Source organism: Myxine glutinosa, unplaced genomic scaffold, assembly GCF_964187855.1.
Source record: "Myxine glutinosa unplaced genomic scaffold, kmMyxGlut1.1 SCAFFOLD_3208, whole genome shotgun sequence".
Taxonomy (NCBI): Eukaryota; Metazoa; Chordata; class Myxini; order Myxiniformes; family Myxinidae; genus Myxine; species Myxine glutinosa.
This window is the reverse complement of record NW_027619301.1, coordinates 1-17,500: the sequence shown is the minus strand read 5'-3', so window position 1 is coordinate 17,500 and position 17,500 is coordinate 1. Positions and strand designations below refer to the sequence as shown.

Here is a 17,500-nt window from a genome sequence, read left to right as displayed (position 1 = left end):
CAACCTTCGCGAACCTCCTCGATGTTTCTCTCCACACCCTCTCCAAGTCCAACCCCTTGTTCGTGGTTGGTTGTGTGGGGCTGACTCACTCCTCCCCTCTATGACGAGGTGGGGACCCGCCTTTCTTCCCCAACCCTGCCTCGTGGCCAATGGCGGCAATTGTTGGTTGGCAAGGCGAATGGCAATTGACGAAAAGGGGGAATGGAAGTTTTGGGAGTGGGAATGAAGGGAATCTATCTCTTTCACTTGGTGCAATGGAGTACTTCAATTAATGGGAGACACAGCCTTACCCTAAAACACAGAATAAGATATAACTATCGAACAGGGGTATTCTATGATTGGCTGACGTGTATGCTTTTGGACTAATTATGGGACGCCCTTTTGACCTTTACACAGCTCCGGAGGCAGGAGGCGCAGACTAAACAATATTCATCACCAATTTACCACAATACAACACAATCAAAAAAATGCAATCCTCATATCCGCAACAATATATATATATATATATATAATAGCAACACAATATATATTTATATATACATATAATATATGTAATATAATATATAATATAATATATATATATATATTATATATATATATAATAATATATAATATATATATATATATATATAATATATATATAATATACAACATATATATATGCAGACTTGGCATTTAATATGGAATTTTTTTTTTTCTTGACTTGGGTTTACTTTCTTAACTCAGTATATCAATCTGGTGAGTTTCTTTTACCCTTCGGTGATGTCTTTGTTGAAAGAACCATGTCACTGATTGTCTTTCGCAGCAAGAAGTCAACAACAGGATTATATCACAGGTGGCATGGCAAAATGTACGGACAGGTGCATTTGATGATTGGCTTCACAGTCGGGTATACAAGGGTTGTTGCGTTCTGTATTTGTGGAAAACAACTGCTGCACGTCTCCAAAAGTTATTGCCGCTTCCTCTGGAGATGGTCCGTCAACTCGACAATGCTGTTTGTCATGGAGTGGTGGCTTTACGAAATTACGCCATGAAACAGCGTGCTATTGCTCGGCAGTATGGCATCATTCAAGGTCAGGTGTCAAAGATCCTGAAACGAAATGTACAGAGGGGTGTCCCTACTCCAATACCGAGGCCAGGACGTCCCCGCAGAACCACAAGGAGGGATGATCGCCAGCTGCACCGGTTAGTCCGCAATGGCCGTACCAAGTCAGCTAATCGGCTTAGGGCTGAGTGGCAGCAACTGACAAATGTGCCTGCATCCAGAAGGCGAGTCAACCAACGACTGGTTCAAGCAGGCTATCGTGCCAGGCGTCCCCTGAGACAGCCACGCCTGACCAGACAACACCGCCAGCGCCGATTGCAGTGGGCCAGAGAGCACCGTCAATGGCAGCCAGGACACTGGAATCACGTGATCTTCAGTGACGAGTCTAGATTTCTGGTCTATCGTCAAGATGGCCGCGTCCGAGTGCGCAGACAAGTGCACGAAGCCGACCACAAAGATTGTATAGTGCCAAGAGTCCAAGCTGGAGGTGGTGGGGTGACCGTTAGGGCTGCTTTTCATGCAGGGGGCAAAACTGACCTGGTTGTTCTGAATGGAAACCTGAACCAGTTCAAGTACAGGGCCTTTCTGGAAGAAACATTGCTTCCATTTGCTCGTGCAGCCTTTCGAGGAAACTTTGTCTTCCAAGATGACAATGCACGGCCTCATCGTGCTCGCATGATCCAACACTTTCTTGCTGACTGTCGTGTAGAGCATATGGAGTGGCCTGCCATGTCCCTGGATACGAATCCGATAGAGAACTTGTGGGCAGAATTAACGCGTCAAATCGACCACTTAGACCAGCAGCCGACCTCTGTGCGCGAATTGCAGCAGGCTATTGTCACTGCATGGCAAGCGATTCCTGTCCAAACCTTGGCAAATCTCGTGAACAGCATGCCTCAACGTGTACATGCTCTCCTGAATGCTCGTGGGGGTTACACGAAGTACTGAACTGTAATTTTACTGTCCGTAATCCGTCGTAATTTAACTTTTGTTTTTGTTAAAAAACTTTTTGGCTCATGTGCAAAATAAAGAGATACTTCTGGAAAACGTACAGAACTTTAACACAGTACTGTCCATGAATTGAGTTCGATATCAGTTTACATCACTTTTAAGGATCAATTTATTTGTTTCGAAATGTCAAATGTGGTTTTTGTTTCTTTTAAAGGTCACATTAACAAAATCTAGAATAATTTCAACATAATTCCAATGAACTTTTGGTTCTAAGACATCATCTTGAAAAGTAAGTTCACCCCCACAAAAAAAATATTCCATATTAAATGCCAAGTCTGTATATAATAGCAATAGCAACACATATATATATATATATATATATAAGGTCAAGTATATTTGACCACATCACCACAATATATATATATTTCGGCCTTTGAAGGGCCGAAACGGGATGATGCTGAGGACCTCGACTGAGGACCCGGTCAGTGCGGCACACTTGTGACCAGGTGTGTTTTGAACTTATATATAGATATAGATATAGATATATATGTGTGTGTATGTGTGTGTATGTTTATATATTGCAAATAAGGAGGAATATTTGATCTTTTTCTGTGTGCCCCACAATGCCCACATATTCCCCTACCTTCTTCCTTGAATGAATGAATGAATGATCGTTTTAAGGCCATTTTCCCCGCCAGAGCAGGGGGTTAGCCTTGCGGGCCCAATGACAATCATGATTCCCTGTTTGAGGCAATGTTTTTTGTTTTTTTTAATGGCCGGATGCCCTTCCTGACGCCAACCCTTAGTTGCCTCTTACGATGCGCAGGGATACGGTGTATCTAGTCTAAATTGGGGTACACACCGGGATCATTCATTCCAGCAAGCTGGTACTCAATTTGCCGACCTCAGAAGGATGACAGGCTGAGTCAACCCCCCTGGTGTTAATGTAGCGATCGACCGGGATTCGAACCCAGGATCCTTGGATCCCAAGCCGGCACCCTAACTGCTAAGCCAACACCAGGCTTCAATGTTCTTCCTTACACCTCCTTATTTCCCCTCTCTCTCTCTTTTACAATGATCCTGCTTTTCCCTTCCTTTGTTTTCTTCAACTTCCTTTCTCAATCTTAACACTTGACTCATTCCCCCTCTCCCAAACCTCTTTCTTCTTGGGTAGATAATAAGCTGAGTTTTCTGCAACAATCCCACAGAAAAACGGGCCTGTTTACTCAGGCTGGCCCAAAATGCTCCAGACAGGCAGAGTACTTGGGAAGTATGCAATGCTGTCCAAAAGAGAATGGCAGTCCTGTGTAAATTGATTTCTGACTTTATCTGCCAAGTTTCTGATGCGCCCATTACACTCATTGCCATTTCCCTTCATTTCCTACCAAATAGCTTTCAGTGCTCTCAAATTGCTAATGAACAGCATTGCACTTCATTTAATGGGAGGAAGAAGGTTGAGTCATGCTTTCTCTATTGACTATGATATATATTTCATGAAATTATTGCTTGTCATTGTTTTCATGGGTGGCATGGTAAAGACACTATTCGTGTTTCTTGTTTGTTTTTTTTTTAAGGCACAAAGATCTTGTTTTGGACTTGCTCAGCTCAATCCCCCTCACTTTCCCTCCCATACTACTACCCTGATGCTGTTTTGTGCAGGTTGAGATCCGCTTCCCACAAACAGGTGCTGAAGACCCCAACATAGTCACAGTCATCGGTCTTCCTGAAAATGTGGACAATGCCATTGACCACTTACAGGACCTGGAAGATACTTATGTGAGTTATTTTGATCCTACCGGGTGAGTCATAAGTCCCAGAACACGGTTTTAGCTGCTTATACAATATTTGTTTTTACCATGTGTTTATGCTGTGGGTTTTTTTCAGATAATACAAATAATACATTAAACCAAGATGGTGGACACCACTCCTTTTACAGTGAAAGAGAGGCTGGTAGCAGCCGTGTGGTCCCACGAGAGGAGAAACACAAACAAGATGATGAAACAGGTGCAAGAAGAAGGAGTGATGGGAAAACTTCGGTGATGGGAAAACTTCGAGGAGTGTTTTGGAAAGCCAGCACCGTCAAAATCAAATCTTCATCTTGGGGGGGGGGGGGGGGGGGGGGAGGCATTTCAGACTGGAATTGTACTCGACAGCAAGCGCAGTGGACGACCAAAAATGAGTGATTTGGGAATTCAAAACATTAAATCATCCGTTCTCAGATCTCCGATAAAATCATTGCGGAAACGTTCTGCAGAGTTGGGTGTTTCGTATTCATCGTTGCATCGCACAATGAAAGAAGACCTTCACATAAACCCATATCAACCCAATGTCATTTCATTTATGAATTGTCAGATGTAGATCATGAAAACAGGTTGACAACTTGTGCCGAATATCGATGAACTTCGATACAATTTCTAAAAGATCAAAGATTATGTTTGGTGATGAGCGTGCTGTTTACCTCAGTTCATCTCCATGCAATGTTTACTTTTGGAGTGATGCTCATCTACATAATGTTGAAGAAGTGCAAGACCAATCCACCACATGTTATGGTTTGGGTGATGTTATCTGCCCACAATCTCATTGGTCTTTACTTTTTTCATGCGTCAGTAAACCTGCAGTCATATCTGTATATGTTGGAGAATTACTTTACACCTGACCTTGAACGACGTTAACTAGCCCATGAAATATATTTCCATCATGGCGGGCACCTGCACAACATGCATGTGTTGTACGAAATTACCTCAATCAATTTTTCCCAACCGTTGGATTGGCAGGTCTTTGCCAACACCGTGCAGTCCTGACCCTTCTGTGGCCAGCGCACAGTCCTGCCCTGACCACCTGTCACAATGCTCTGTGGTGGTACGTCAAAGGTAAGGTTGCCGAACATTGCACGGCATCTTGATGAACGGAAACAATCCATTCGGGAAGCATTTGACACCATAATATGGTATTTTGCATCAATTTTCACACCACACGTGGAGAAATCTTGTGCCATGACAATGGCGGATGTCATACAGATGCACTCGACGTCTAAGGACAACTTTGGTTGTTAATATAATTAAGAACCACAAATGATGCAACAAAACTCTTTATCTATCTATAATTCCACTAATCTCTGTCTGTGTGTGTGTATGCGACCGCTGTTTCTCGACAACTACCGGTCCGATATACTTGAAACTTGCCAGGTATATTGCTGGGGACCCGAGGATGTGCCTTTTCAAGGTTTCATATTAATCGGACAAGTAGTTACCGAGCTATGTCCAAAAAACGATTCAACCAATCAGAGAGCAGCGAGTTATCACGTGTGCCGAACGTGGCGAACAGACTCTGCCTCGGACGGCACATTTGAGAGCGTATTCATTTATTTCACGTTGGCAAACTATGTTGGCGTTAAACTATGTTTTAAAACTAATTAAAACTACTTTGCGATTCATCGTAACTGCGATTCGTAACTGCCGTTCGCTTTGGCTTTGCGAATGGACCAAACCATTTCATGTAAATAGAGGGGGGGGATTGTCACCGGACTCGCAAGCCGTTCGCTTTGGCTTTGCGAATGGACCAAACCATTTCATGTAAATAGAGGGGGGGGATATAATTTTAGATATATATATAGTACGGGCATGCCCTAGTTGTATTGTAATTGTACTAGTGCGTGCCCGTACGTGTGGGGAGGTAAGTACGTGGACATACGTACGTTGACGTACGTACCAAAAATAAGGCCTCACTGTCCGGAAGTTCGCATATCGCAGTTACGATTAATCGCAAATTAGTTTTAATGGCCAATTCTTCAATTTTTCAAACCGCGAGGCAGAAACAACAAACACACGCGGTTCCTTGGCTGTAGCTTGACCGTACGTGCAAAGAAAAATTAACACTTTCATCGTTCCTTCGGTCTTCGCTCTCGTCCTTCGCCGTTCCTTCGCTCTCGTCCTTCGCTGTTCCTTCGTTCACGTACAAAACGTATGTGTTTGCTAAATAAATGGCCATAACTTGGTAACCACTTGTCCGATTAATAGCAAACCTTGAAAAGGCACATCCTCAGGTCCCCAGCAATATACCTAGCAAGTTTCACTTAGATCGGACCAGTGGTTGTTGAGAAACAGTGGTCACAGACATACACACACACAGACAGACACACAGACACACAGAGATTGCTTGCATTATGGAGAGAGATTATGTAATGTTATTACTCCTTGGGCATATGGATCACCCTGGTAAACGGCATAAACAAATGTTGTATAAGCAGCTAAAACGGTGTCCTGGGACATGTGACTCACCATGTAGAAGATGTTATTTTAACTGTTGTTGGGATTTAATCAGACTTTAATCTGACAAGCCAGCAAGGAGGTTTGATTTACACAATGATGAGACCTAGCAAGGTATATTGTACCTTTGGTGCTTGCATACGAGCTTGTCTACATGGCACAATTAGCTCTCAACCATTTTTGCTTTTTGTGCAGATGATGGACGTGGTAGATTTTGAACAACCCCCGTCCGTTGTGCCACCTGTGACGACTGAGCAGGCAAAGGGCGATCCCAAGGGCTTCATGGTTCGAAATGCACCTTGGGATCATAGTGACACCAGGGTGAGTGGTTGAATTTTTATCCTTCCCTCCTCCCCGCACACAATCCTTTCTTTCTTCTTCCTTTGTATTTGTTTGCGTCATATGCACAGGAGAAGGGTAGGACCCACATCGTTATTTGGAATTAACCTTCTATAACAATGGAAGGGAATGAGAATCGACTACAATGGCTGAACTCACATGACGTATAGACCATGGGCCTGGCAGACGATCCAATCCTAGAGGTCGTTAACGAGGCAGCAGTTTGTTTTGGACCAACAATCCAATAGTGACATTGCTGTCATCCTCAGACAAATTACTTCCTGGAGGTTAGAATCCAAAGCCTTAATACTGCTGCCTTCAGCTCGATTTGAACCGACAACCGCCGGAATCCAAGTGCAGTGTTTTCACCAATAAACCAACCACTATTTACTCAAATCAACTTCAACAAACTTTCTTACAGCAAATTACTCCACCCTCTCCCAGTGCCCCCCCCCCCCCCCCCCACGCCAGACCCTCCTCTGTTTGCATACCTAATATATTGATTGCCTCTTAATGCATGACATGATTCCCGATCTTCTGAAGTAACGTTAACGAAAGCGCAAATCAGTTGGCATTTGAAGATTCAACCTGGCTTTCCTGTAAAGAGGTGAATGGAACCTTCAGAGAGTAAAGTTGTATTGCTCAGCATCTTTGGGTAGAGCTTAATCAGCAGTCATCAGTAATTGCACTTTGTTTAGTTTTGCTGGCATGACGCAGTTACTTCTCTTCCCATTTTGGTTGCTTTGTATGGATGATTGATGCGTCAGAATGTTTTCGGCAATGATGATACTGCACTAGTCATGTACTACTCGATTGTAGGGGGAATGAATCTTCATGCAAATTCATCCTGTGTGATGGCGGATGTCCTTGTAAATGATGATGCATTTGCCCAGAATCATCCATTTGAGTTACCTTGGCGATGTGCTCTCATTTACATTGACAGTGGGTTTTGGTTATCCATCCAAATACACCGATGGTAGATCAGTCGATTCTGATTGTGAGAAAGATGTTCATCTATCGTATGCATGCTTGAGTTTTGATTCAAATCATTTAGGTACGAGATTGATGGTAAAGTTAAATGCGATTTCCTCCCCCCCCCCCCCCCCCCCCCCTCTCCCTCTACTTCCCCCTACCCCACCCCCACCACAACATATACAGTACATGGTATTTGGACAATTTGGTAGAGCCAGACTGACCAGTTTACGTTTGTTATCCCACTGATAGGCCGGATCTGCCTCTGTATCTTAACGAAAATCTAATCGGATTGTCCTTGTCGCCTACCCGACTCATCCCCCTCATTTTGTCATAATCCGTCCACAACTTTTTGGAATATCGTGCTATATATCGTTTTTGGCCCTATCTCTTAATGGTGAAGAATCCATTTTTTTTAAATCTCGTCTCCAGATCTGGATCTTCAACAAATTGTAATCAATTCGTCCTTGTCACATACCCAACTGCACCAACTTTCGTCCGAATCCCTCCATAACCTTTTGAGATATCCTGCTCACAGACAAAGAGACCGAGGTGAAAACATAACCTCCGTCCATCTACGGTGGTGGAAGTAATGATTGCTTTTATAGAATAGTACATATAATCTAATATTAATGTTATGCGACAACAAATACAGCAATAAAATCTGTGAATATTGGTTCAAGATGTGAATCCAAATTGGCCGAATACATCAACATTCAGTTATGATTTATGAAGAAGAAGAAGAAGTCACTGAGTTTTCAACTCCATTGTCATAATTTTTTGCTTAAAAATAGCTTTGGTAAATGTTGCTATACCTTTATCTCTGAGTCATAACTTCATACGGTTAATAACCGACACTGCACTTTTCTGCGTACCAGGAAGAGAGGTGGAAGACGTTGTGCAGTGTGTATGCCTCTCGTCTTCGAGTCTCCCCGGGAGTAGGATGGGGTGGGGAGGGGAAGGGGGGTTGGAGGGGGAGGGGGAGGGGTGTTGCGTACACAAGTGAAACGAAAAAAAAAAAATAGCCTAGAAAATAGAAAAATAGAATAATATAAATAAATAAATAAAATAAATAAATTAATTAATTAAAAAATAGAAAGAAAAAAAACGAGTGGGGATTGGGGTTGGGGGATAATAATAATAATTGTGCAATGAAGGGAGGAATGTTGCGAACTATTTTTTGTGCAATCCATTGAAAAGCAATTCAAGTATGTGCGATCGAGTGGGGTCCGACTGCACGTTCCGCGCACACATCTATAATTAATGTATATGTATGATTGTGGAAGGGAATTTTGCATTGGAATGAGCGGCAAGAATGGCAAGAAATAATATTTTTCTCTGCCGGTTGTATCCATTTTAAGTTGGTTTCTTGCAATAACTTCAGAAGTCGATGAATGAAACCTTTTTATTTTTATTCTTCTTCTTTTTCTTCATTTAGGCTCCTGACATGACCAGTTCTGAAGAATTTCCAAGCTTCGGTGCAGCTATGGCTCCAAAGGCTACTGTTTGGGGACCAAAAAAATTCTGATCATGCAGTCTTGTCTCTGGCCTTGTGCCTTCTTTTCATAGTCATTGCCTCGTTCTCTCTTTATTTGAATCTCCGCTATTAGATTCCTATTTCCCGGATGCTTTCCTTTTCTCAGAGTCTTTTTTTTCTTGCTCTTCCATCTCTCACAAGCTGACTGATGGTGATGTGCCTGTTTCTATGATTTTATTATCATGCTCCAAAGGTGATGCAAATTGCTCCGAACCCACAGACCGGCACTGCCCACTCTTCTCCAATGATAAAAGGTCTGTCATATAATTCCATTTGTCTTTTACAGCCCAAATTGGGGAGCGGGCGAGGTGGGTTGAGGAGGAGTGGGTGAGGAAAAGTTTTTTGCCCTATGAGGCATTCTTCCCACTAAAATGCATTTATGCATATTGCCAAGTGAGGGCCTGAGTCTTATCCCAGCCGTCACATTTAAGTTTGGCATGTGCATGGGGTAGTCGCAATGTTGGTGAACTACTTGATCGATCTTCCTTGAAGTGGGCTGGTGCAAGCAAAGTAAAAAAATATATATATTCTGCAAGTTGCAGCGTTATTGAAAAGGCAGGGGTTGTGAACGGTGAACGTGTGGTTAACTGCTAACCGCCACGTTCAAAAGAATGTTTGAAGCTCACGTCTCAGATCCACGCATTTTTAAGGACAGATTGCAAACCCCTGCTGTACCTTAAGCTAAACACTTTGGCTCCTCATGGGGATATGCACAATATAAAAAAAAGTATTTCTGTATGATGAGAATGACAAAAAGTAAAAAATAATCAGAACTGTGATCCTTGTTCTTTGTGAACTGCTTTTTCTTTCTTTATTTTACAAGATCCAGGCTCTTGTAAGAGCAAGGTGATGGGGAGGGTGTGAGCTGACAGTGGGGCGACAGATGGATGCCATATGCAAGGGAATGCATGAACATGAAGAGAGAAGAGAGGAACACTGTAACCTGCAAGTAAGAAGGCAGGTTTAATTGGGGGTAACTGTGGGTAAGGATTGAGGATGACGTGGGATTGTGGTGTACCCATTACTTGATCCCCTGGAGGGAAGAGTGATATAACTGCCTCTGAAAGGTGGTTCCACAGGGAGAAGCAAAATAGGTCTGTGTGTCTTTGTCGTGTAATTTTATTTTGAAATGGTGCTTACATATAACATGTCATGAGAGGAGGGTAAGGGGGGATCAGAGGGTAAGGGAAGGTGAAATGCATGTTATTTATTGAGTTTAAGAAACCACAAACGAGTATGAAATGTGAAATGAGGATAGTTTGAAAGGCTGTAAATAAAGATCAGGACTTGGTGGAGGGAGACAATGTTCTACATGTAGATAATAGACAAGATTAGCAAACATGGGCAGGCCACCGACTTTTAGCAAGAAGCACAATGCACCTGTGTGTTTGGCGAACACGAGTTCATTGCAAATGAAATGATGACGTGTCATCGCCCTGCCTCCTGTTCCAGAGCTTCTACTTTACTTTGTCATCTGATGATGGCACAGCCTCGGGAACCATTAAGTACGAGGGCGTGTTGCAAAATAATGACTCTTATTCTTTTTCTGCAAAACAGGTAAAGGTATTCTAATGAAACAAAGCGCAGTGCACACATTATTTCTTACCACGACTGGGTGCAAAGTTTCGTGATTCTGATGCTCGTCTGTGCTACATTAGTCAAGATGTCAGAGGGCAGCATGACGTTGTCAGTGCTGGGAAGCTTGAAGTGCTCGAGATGAGAGTTAAGATACACTACATGACCAAAAGTATGTGGACACCTGAACAACACACATCTCATTCCAAAATCATGGGCATTAATATGGAGTTGGTCCCCCCCAAACCTCCCCCCCCCCCCCCCCCTTTGCTGCTATAACAGCCTCCACTCTTCTGGGAAGGCTTTCCACTAGATGTTGGTACATTGCTGCGGGGATTTGCTTCCATTCAGCCGCAAGAGCATTAAAGAGGTCGGGCACTGATGTTGGGCGATTAGGCCTGGCTCACAGTCGGCGTTCCAATTCATCCCAAAGGTGTTTGATGGGGTTGAGGTCAGGGCTCTGTGCAGACCAGTCAGGTTCTTCCACACTGATCTCGACAAACCATTTCTCTATGGACCTCGCTTTGTGCACTGAGGCATTGTCATGCTGAAACAGGAAAGGGCCTTCCCCAAATGGTTGCCACAAAGTCGGAAGCACACAATCGTCTAGAATGTCATTGTATGCTGCAGCATTAAGATTTCCCTTCACTGGAACGAAGGGGCCTAGCCCGAACCATGAAAAACAGCCCCAGACCATTATTCCTCCTCCACCAAACTTTACAGTTGGCACTATGCATTCGGGCAGGTAGCGTTCTCCTGGCATCTGCCAAACCCAGATTCGTCCGTCAGACTGCCAGATGGTGAAGCATGATTCATCACTCCAGATAATGTGTTTCCACTGCTCCATAGTCCAATGGCGGCGAGCTTTACACCACTCCAGCCGACGCTTGGCATTGCGCATGGTGATCTTAGGCTTGTGTGTGGCTGCTCGGCCATGTAAACCCATTTCATGTAGCTCCCGACGAACAGTTGTTGTGCTGACGTTGCTTCCAGAGGCAGTTTGGAATTCGGTAGTGAGTGTTGCAAGTGAGGACAGATGATTTTTACTCGCTGCGGCTTCAGCACTCTGCGGTCCCATTCTGTGAGCTTGTGTGGCCTATCACTTCGTGGCTGAGCTGTTGTTACTCCAAGATGTTTCCACTTCACAATAACAGCACTTATAGTTGACCGGGGCAGCTCTAGCAAGGCAGAAATTTGACGAACTGAGTTATTGTAAAGGTGGCATCCCATGACGGTGCCACGTTGAAAGTCACTGAGCTCTTCAGCACGGAACATTCTACTGCCAATGTTTGTCTATGGAGATTGCATGGCTGTGTGCTCGATTATATATACCTGTAAGCAATGGGTGTGGCTGAAACAGCCGGATCCACTAATTAGAAGGGGTGTCCGCATACTTTTTGTCATGTAGTGTTACTGACTGGAGATGAGAGTTGGTATGACTGACTGGAGATGAGAGTTGGTATGACTGACTGGAGATGAGAGTTGGGATGACTGACTGGAGATGAGAGTTGGGATGACTCGATGGAGATGAGAGTTGGGATGACTCGATGGAGATGAGAGTTGGGATGACTCGATGGAGATGAGAGTTGGGATGACTCGATGGAGATGAGAGTTGGGATGACTCGATGGAGATGAGAGTTGGGATGACTCGATGGAGATGAGAGCTGGGATGACTGGATATGAGAGTTGGCATGACTGACTGGAGATGAGTGTTGGGATGACTGACTGGAGATGAGTGTTGGGATGACTGATTGGAGATGAGTGTTGGGATGACTGATTGGAGATGAGTGTTGGGATGACTGATTGGAGATGAGTGTTGGGATGACTGGAGATGAGTGTTGGGATGACTGATTTGGAGATGAGTGTTGGGATGACTGATTGGAGATGAGTGTTGGGATGACTGGAGATGAGTGTTGGGATGACTGATTGGAGATGAGTGTTGGGATGACTGATTGGAGATGAGTGTTGGGATGACTGATTGGAGATGAGTGTTGGGATGACTGATTGGAGATGAGTGTTGGGATGACTGATTGGAGATGAGTGTTGGGATGACTGATTGGAGATGAGTGTTGGGATGACTGATTGGAGATGAGTGTTGGGATGACTGCCTGGGGATGACTGACTGGGGATGAGTGTTGGGATGACTGACCTGGGATGAGAGTTGGGATGACTGACTGGAGATGGGAGTTGGGATGACTCACTGGAGATGAGTATTGGGATGACTGATTGGAGATGAGATTTGGGATGACACACTGGAGATGAGAGTTTGGTGCACAATTGTGGTCCTGTGTGAAAGAGATGATCATTGGAGTACCACCACAACGAATCACCAGCCTCGACTCTGCTCGATCTAATTTTCATCTCTTTCTGATTAAGAGATGTTTTCGGAACACCTTTGAGGAGACCACTTTTTGTCCCCCATCGCACCGTGGAGCGAAAGGGGGACTATGGTTTTCCCCGGCGTGCATGCGTGCGTACGTGCTTGCGTAAGCGAAGGACCGAATTCTAATTTGGTGTGTGGGTGCAACCCACGTCAAAATCGAAGACGGCCGCCGCCATGTATGTCTGAACCTTGTGAGCGGAATATCTTGAAAAATAAGCGAAGTACCAACTTCTAATCTGGTGTGTGGGTGTCTCCAGGCATAAGGAAGAACGCTATTGAAAATTGGGTCGCCACTTCAAAATCCAAGATGGCCACCACCATATATATATCTGAACCTTGTGAGCGAAATATCTTGAAAAATAAACGAACTACTAACTTCTAATCTGGTGTGTGGGTGTATCTACGCATAAGGGAGAACGCTATTGAAAATTGGGTCGCCACGTCAAAATCCAAGATGGCCGCGTTGCGTCTTCCACTTTGTCAACTCACATCACTTCACCGACGGGGGGACCTATGCGTAACGCTTGTCTTCCAATAACGTCAAGGCCACTGTGAATCGCCGGTTAAGTCCGCAGGACACGCAGTACAATATGTGAATATCACAAAACGTCTTGAAATTTGGTGGAAATGTGTGGACTGCAGTGGTGATCATGTTGAGAAATAAACATGCACCATGGTAGAATAAAGATTGATGTTAGTATCGGTGTTTGTTTCATTCGAATGTGTTTGCCTGTTTTGTAGAACAAGAATGAGGGATTACTCTTCAACACGCCCTCGTATGTTGCTTTGTCATCTTGTATATAGTAAGGTGGTAATCCACGGTTCTTCATTCTGAGATGTCTAAATTAAGTCGTATCATAATTGCCATTCTGGAAGGGGAATTTTAGGTGGCATTTTCATCATGGGTAGCATTCAGTGCCCACCCTGACTCTGAGGGCATTAAGAATTACCCGCAAGCCACCACACACACACACCTGGGGAAGAACATCGCAATGACGAAGAATAACCGACCAGTCTATTTCAATCACTTCCCAAGATAATGCCTGTAGTAGTTGTCGACTGGGTCGGGGACGAGGGCCATTAAAATGAGCTCCGTCCAAACGACTGATCATCCATCCATGTACTTTTGTGCACGTTTATCCCAGCGTTTTTTGTCAGTACTCTAACCTTTTAAATGCTGAGCGTCAAGCAAACAATCAGCACGTACCTTTACTTTGTCTACACGCCGAAGGCATTACGTTTTCAGTTGTCCGTTCGTCCATACCTGTTGATTTTATTACCGCGATAACTCGTGAACTGCTGAAGAAATTTTTTTTTTCTCCAAATTTTGTACAAAGGTGAACTGTGATGAAAAGGTCAATCGATACGATTTTGGGGTCAAAGGTCACGTGACCTCTGTCTGAAAGTAGCAGATTGTCATTACCCAGATAACTTGTGATCCACCGCAGGAATTTAACAAAACTTTGCATAACTATGGAGTGTAACACAAAGTTGAGCTGATTACATTTTGGGTTGAAAAGGTCAAAGGGCTAAGGTCAAGTGCCCTCTAATTGAAAATCTGTGATACTGCAATAACTTATGAACCTCTCAAAATATTCCACACTTATGGACTGGAATGCACATATGAACCGATGCAATTTTTAGATTTAAAAGGTTAAAGGTCATATGCCCTTAAAATCATTTTGCGGATCATAACGTGAGATAGAAGCATCTGATGTTTCCCTCTCGACCTTTGATTTTTATTTTTTTTCATGTGACCTGTAATTGACATCAAATGTAACCGGAGGTTGACAACTGGCATGGGTGGAGGCATATCCATTGACGATTTAAATTCTACCTTTGGTAGTTTTCTAAAGTCTTGGTATGATTCGGTCAGGATTTGAACCACCAACCTCCCTGACTCGGAGTGGGCTCTCGCTTACACCAGCGAGTCTGCTTTTAGGATTAAACATTATTCAAAATGTAGCTCTCTGCCCCATGGTTGAATACCATTGAATAGTTTGAAGAACAGTAAAATTAAGGCGAGGATATAAATTTCTGGTTTTGGTTAAGGTTCTGACATGCGGGTCTACTCTTTTTGAAAGGTATTTATTTTGGAGACAGAGAGGTCGAGGTCATGTGAGCTTTGTCTGGGATGAATGTGCAGGACCTTCAGTCATACAAGATCACGTGATGCGCGTGTTGCCCTGTACAGCTCAAGCGCAAATAGAGCTCACCATCACCAGACTCTTACATGTGCTTCACAAGTCCTTGAGATTTTTTTTGAAAGTCGCTTATTAAAATTATTTAATTAAACAGTAGATCGAGGTTTTTTTTTAATCGGAAATGAAAATCTGAGAGCGAGAGAGACTGCGACATCCACACATTGCACACACTAATAATCCATCGGTGAGAATGGGTTAATAAATAAATATAGATGTAGGGAATGAATAAGGGGGGCGGGGTCTCTGGGAGGTGCGTGGTGCCGCCAGGGGCTCGCGCATCGCGGACCTCGTTCGTCGCAGACATGGAGCACAGGCGTGCGCTTGGTGGAGCCCATCACCGCTCGGGAAAGGTGCTCGTCACGGACTGGGAGGCTTGGCGAGGCTGCAGACCCGGGTGCACCAGCCCCCAAGCCGACGTGAGTACCTCACGAGTTTTCAGCGCGACTGGCTTCCTTCACACCCTTCACGGGTCGACGGTTTGTGGAGGAACGAGCGGACGGTTATACCGGGTCTGAGGAGCCTCGACGCGCGCCTCGTTTGCCGCATTGTTCCCGCAGCCGGTGATGACAGCCGGCGGCGGGTGTCGCTTTCTTGGCGTAATGCCTGCGATGACTCCTTAACGCACTGACCGTTCCCGGCTCCGTCTCCCAGCTTTTCCATACAATCCCGTCCGAGGGTTCCTCAAGGAATCGGTTTTTACGGAAACTGTTTGATGCGTGAGTTGGACGAATGTAGGTTTAGTCGAGTCAAAAAAAACAAACTGCACTCTTCTTCAATTTGCACTTGAGCATCATAATACGAATGTTGTTAATCAAGGTAAGATTACATTATATGATATAAATTATCCATTCTTGAGCCGTGATAGGACTGGACCCCAAACCTGTCACTCGTGCCATGAATCCCACATAAGCGAATTCGCGAGAGAGAGACAGTGAGACAAAGAGAGACAGAGAGACAAAGAGAGAGAGACAGAGAAACAAAGAGAGAGAGAGACAGAGAAACAAAGAGAGAGACAGACAGAGAAACAAAGAGAGAGAGAGAGACAAAGAGAGAGAGACAGAGAAACAAAGAGAGAGAGACAGAGAAACAAAGAGAGAGACAGAGAGACAAAGAGAGAGAGACAAAGAGAGACAGACAGTGAGACAGTCCAAGCTTTTCCTTCCAGCAGTTTGCGTGTAGTTCCATGGAAGCTGGACGAGTGAGTGGTAGTGGACCGAAAATGCGTTGTTCGGAAACTTTACATCAACCGAGTGCTTCATGGACTCATTTTGAATATCCCGCCGACCGCTGTGGTTTTGCCAAACGTCCGAACAGTATGTCTGTGTTTAAAATGAGGATGAAGAGCGACGCACAATAACAGCGCAAGTGTTTCGAGATACCGGGGGAGGTGGGGGTCGAGGTTGGTGAGGAAGGTTCGGGAAAGTACCCAAAAAATAAAGAGCAATCTATATATATAAAACACTGTGTGTGTGTGTGTGTGTGTGTGTGTGTGTGTGTGTGTGTGTGTGTGTGTGTGTGTGTGTGTGTGTGTGTGTGTGTGTGTGTGTGTGTGTGTGTGTGTGTGTGTGTGTGTGTGTGTCTCTCTGTGATGTGTGTGTCTGTGATGTTACCGGTAGACTCCTAAACGGAGAGGCTCACGTACTTGATATTTGGCACAAACATGGCCATTGAGCCTGGGAAGAACATGGCTGACCTAAAAATTTATTTCATAATATTTTTAAACCATATTTTTACCTCAGCGCATTTCAGCGAGGCATATTATGACCGGAATGGCAGAGCAGCGCGCTGATTCGCTCAGAGCGATCACGTGATGTTCCTTGCCGCCATTAACTCAGTTATGCGTTCGCACGTATTCCAGAGCGAAAAGCGATTGCGTTTTTTCACATTTCAGCGACGAACATTGCCATTCACACCACATAGGTGTTTTTCCCTTTCATCTTTAGATCCATATTTTTTGCCATAACGCAGCGCATTATGGCTCTCTCGAGCTCGAGTTAGCCAATCACCTGGGAGCATGAGGCCACGTTGGCCACGCCCACGACACGACGCAGAGTTGCAATCGATCGCTCAGAGCGATCACGTGATGTACCTTGCCGCGCGATTGCGTTTTTTCACATTTCAGCGAGGAACATTGCCATTCACATCACATTGGTTTTTTTTTCTTTCATCTTTAGATCCATATTTTTCCCCCCTCCCCCTCCCCCTCCCTCCCCTACTCCTCCCCCCTCC

General features: G+C 44.4%; 1 protein-coding gene across 1 annotated transcript in view; it reads left to right on the top strand.

Annotated features, from left to right (window-relative positions):
* LOC144889374 (vigilin-like) overlaps nucleotides 1-9,888 on the top strand; it is a 22,921-nt gene extending 13,033 nt beyond the window's left edge. Inside the window, exons 2-4 of the mRNA XM_078769583.1 lie at nucleotides 3,656-3,772; nucleotides 6,457-6,582; nucleotides 9,011-9,888. Of these exons, the coding sequence (XP_078625709.1) occupies nucleotides 3,656-3,772; nucleotides 6,457-6,582; nucleotides 9,011-9,100 (333 nt within the window). The 3' untranslated portion in view covers nucleotides 9,101-9,888. The remainder of the gene's footprint in view (nucleotides 1-3,655; nucleotides 3,773-6,456; nucleotides 6,583-9,010) is intronic.
* Nucleotides 9,889-17,500: the final 7,612 nt, after the last annotated feature.